The 2619-nt window shown below is 52.4% G+C and overlaps 1 protein-coding gene across 1 annotated transcript in view; it reads left to right on the top strand.

Annotated features, from left to right (window-relative positions):
* Positions 1 to 1776, top strand: part of LOC103268891 (negative elongation factor E-like) — a gene marked incomplete at its 3' end in the record, with an annotated part of 9346 nt that extends 7570 nt beyond the window's left edge. Inside the window, exon 4 of the mRNA XM_021716471.1 lies at positions 1696 to 1776. Coding sequence (XP_021572146.1) covers positions 1696 to 1776 — 81 coding nt within the window. The remainder of the gene's footprint in view (positions 1 to 1695) is intronic.
* Between the last annotated feature and the right edge of the window lie 843 nt (positions 1777 to 2619).

Below are 2619 nucleotides of genomic sequence, written 5' to 3'. Positions count from 1 at the left end.
GGGCCGGGGCCGGGGGGGTGGATGGGCTGATCGGTGATCGATTGACAGACAGGATGGATACATCGATGATTGATTGATTGATTGATTGATGGGTGGATGGATGGATCGGTAGGTGATTGATTAATCGACAGATAGATGATGGACTGATTGATTGATTGACAGGTAGCGGGATGGTTGATTGATAGATTGATGGGTGGATGGACGGATCGATAGATGATTGATTGATTGATTGATAAGACAGATAGGTGGATGGATGGATCGGTAGGTGATTGATTAATCGATAGATAGATGATGGACTGATTGATTGATTGACAGGTAGCGGGAAGGTTGATTGATTGATTGATGGGTGGATGGACGGATCGATAGACGGTTGACTGATTGGATGGATGGATCGATAACTGATAGATCGATAGGTGATAGATAGAGGTGATTGATGCACAGGGTGGCTGGACGGACCGATGGATAGGCGATCGATTAGATGGGTGGACGGATCGATAGATCAGATAGAGAGACAGATAGCTGATAACGAGGATGGATCGATACGTGATCGGTAAAGACAAAGGACAGATAGACAAGACGGACGATCAATAGACAAGATGGAGGGATGGATCGATGACTGATTGATTGATCGATGGTCTCCTTGATTACACAGACAAGATAGATGGTTGCTGGATTGATCGATGATACACTAGGGGGGTGGATGGATGGATCGATAGGTGATCGATTGACAGGTGGATGATAGCATTGATTACATAGACAAGATGGAGGGATGATAGATAGATGATTGATTGATTGATTGATGATATCATTGATTACATAGACTAGATGGAGGGATGATAGATAGATGATTGATTGATTGATGATATTATTGATTACCCAGACAAGGTGGATGGATAATAGATGATTGATTGATGGATTCATGGATCGATAGGTGATCGATTGACAGGTGGATGATATCATTGATTACACACACAAGATGGATGGATATAGACAGGCCGGGGGGGGTGGGTGAACCGGCAACCTCTCGACTCCAGCCGGGGCAGCGTAGCAAGACCCCACCTGTCTCTTAAGACCTGGGGGGGGACCCCAAACCGGGTTATGGGGGCTCAGGTCCGTCCTCCCGGCACTTGGGGGGACCGAGGCTGGGGGTGACTGAGGCCGGGAGCTCGAGGCCCGCCGGGCCCAGGCAGCCAGACCCCGTCTCCCCAAAATGAAGGTGCCCACAGGAGCCTGGCCCACGTCGCAAGACCCCACCCGCCCCAGCGAGGCCGGAAAAACACGGGCTTCCCCCTCCTGGGCGGGCACCCGGCCCCGTGAGGCCCGGGCAGGAAGCCGGGAGGGGGCCCTCGAAACCGCCAGAGCGCGGCCCGGGGTCCGAGCTCCCTGGTCCCGGGGGACGGGGTGGGAGGCTGGCCCGGGCGGCCGGGGGTCGTCGGTGACGAGGAAGCGCGGGGGTCCTGGGGCTGCCAGGGAGAGACAGAGACGGAGAGAGACGCAGACAGAGACACAGAGAGAGACGGAGATGGACAGAGACAGAAAGAGAAACAGAGACAGAGACACAGAGAGACGGAGATGGACAGAGAGACAGCAAAAGAGAGACAGAGCAAGAAACAGAGAGGGAGAGACACAGAGACAGACAGAGAGAGAGACAGAGACAGAGAGAGACACACAGAGAGACAGATAAAGAGAGACAGAAAGAGAAACAGAGACCGAGACACAGAGGGAGACAGAGTCACACAGAGAGAGACAGAGAAACAGAGAGATAGAAAGAGAAAGAGGGAGAGACAGAGACACAGAGAGAGACAGAGATGGACAGAGACAGAGAGACAGAGACAGAAATAAAGAGACAGAAAGAGAGAGAGAGACAGAAAAAGAGACAGAGACAGACAGGCAGAGACAGAGAGAGACAGGGAGGAGAGACAGAAATAAAGAGACAGAAAAAAGAGAGAGAGAGACAAAGAGAGAGACAGAGACAGACAGACACTGAGAGACACAGAGCCAGAGGCAGAGAGACAGAGATGCAGAGACAGAAAGACATAGACAAAGGGAGACAAAGACAGAGAAAGAGACAGAGACACAGAGAGACAAAGATGGACACAGAGACAGAGACAGAGAAAGAGAGAGACAGAAAAAGAAAGAGGGAGAGACAGAGACAGATACAGACACAGAGAGAGACAGAGACGGACAGAGACAGATAAAGAGAGACAGAGAAACAGACAGGGAGAGACACGGAGACAGAAAAAGAGACAGAGACAGACAGGCAGAGACAGAGAGAGACAGGGAGGAGAGACAGAAATAGAGAGACAAAGACAGAGAGACAGCGAGAGACAGAGACAGAGACACAGAGACAGAAAGACACAGACCAAGGGAGACAAAGACAGAGACACAGAGACAGAGGCAGAGAGACACAGAGAGATACAGAGACACAGAGACAGAGAGACAGAGGCAGAGAGACACGGCGAGAGACAGAGACGCAGGAGACACCGCGACAGCGGCAGACAGAGACCCCCGCTCAGCCCCCCACGGACTCGCCTCCCATCAGGGCCCCGCGGCGTCCGCCATCCCTTCTCCTCCCAGGGGGGCTTCGCCCTGGGGGTCCGGGGCGCCTTCTGGGGGTGA

This window comes from Carlito syrichta, unplaced genomic scaffold (assembly GCF_000164805.1).
Source record: "Carlito syrichta isolate Samal-C Ts95f unplaced genomic scaffold, Tarsius_syrichta-2.0.1 Scaffold105012, whole genome shotgun sequence".
Taxonomy (NCBI): Eukaryota; Metazoa; Chordata; class Mammalia; order Primates; family Tarsiidae; genus Carlito; species Carlito syrichta.
Note: the sequence above shows the minus strand (reverse complement) of the source record. Positions and strands in the feature narration are given on the sequence as shown.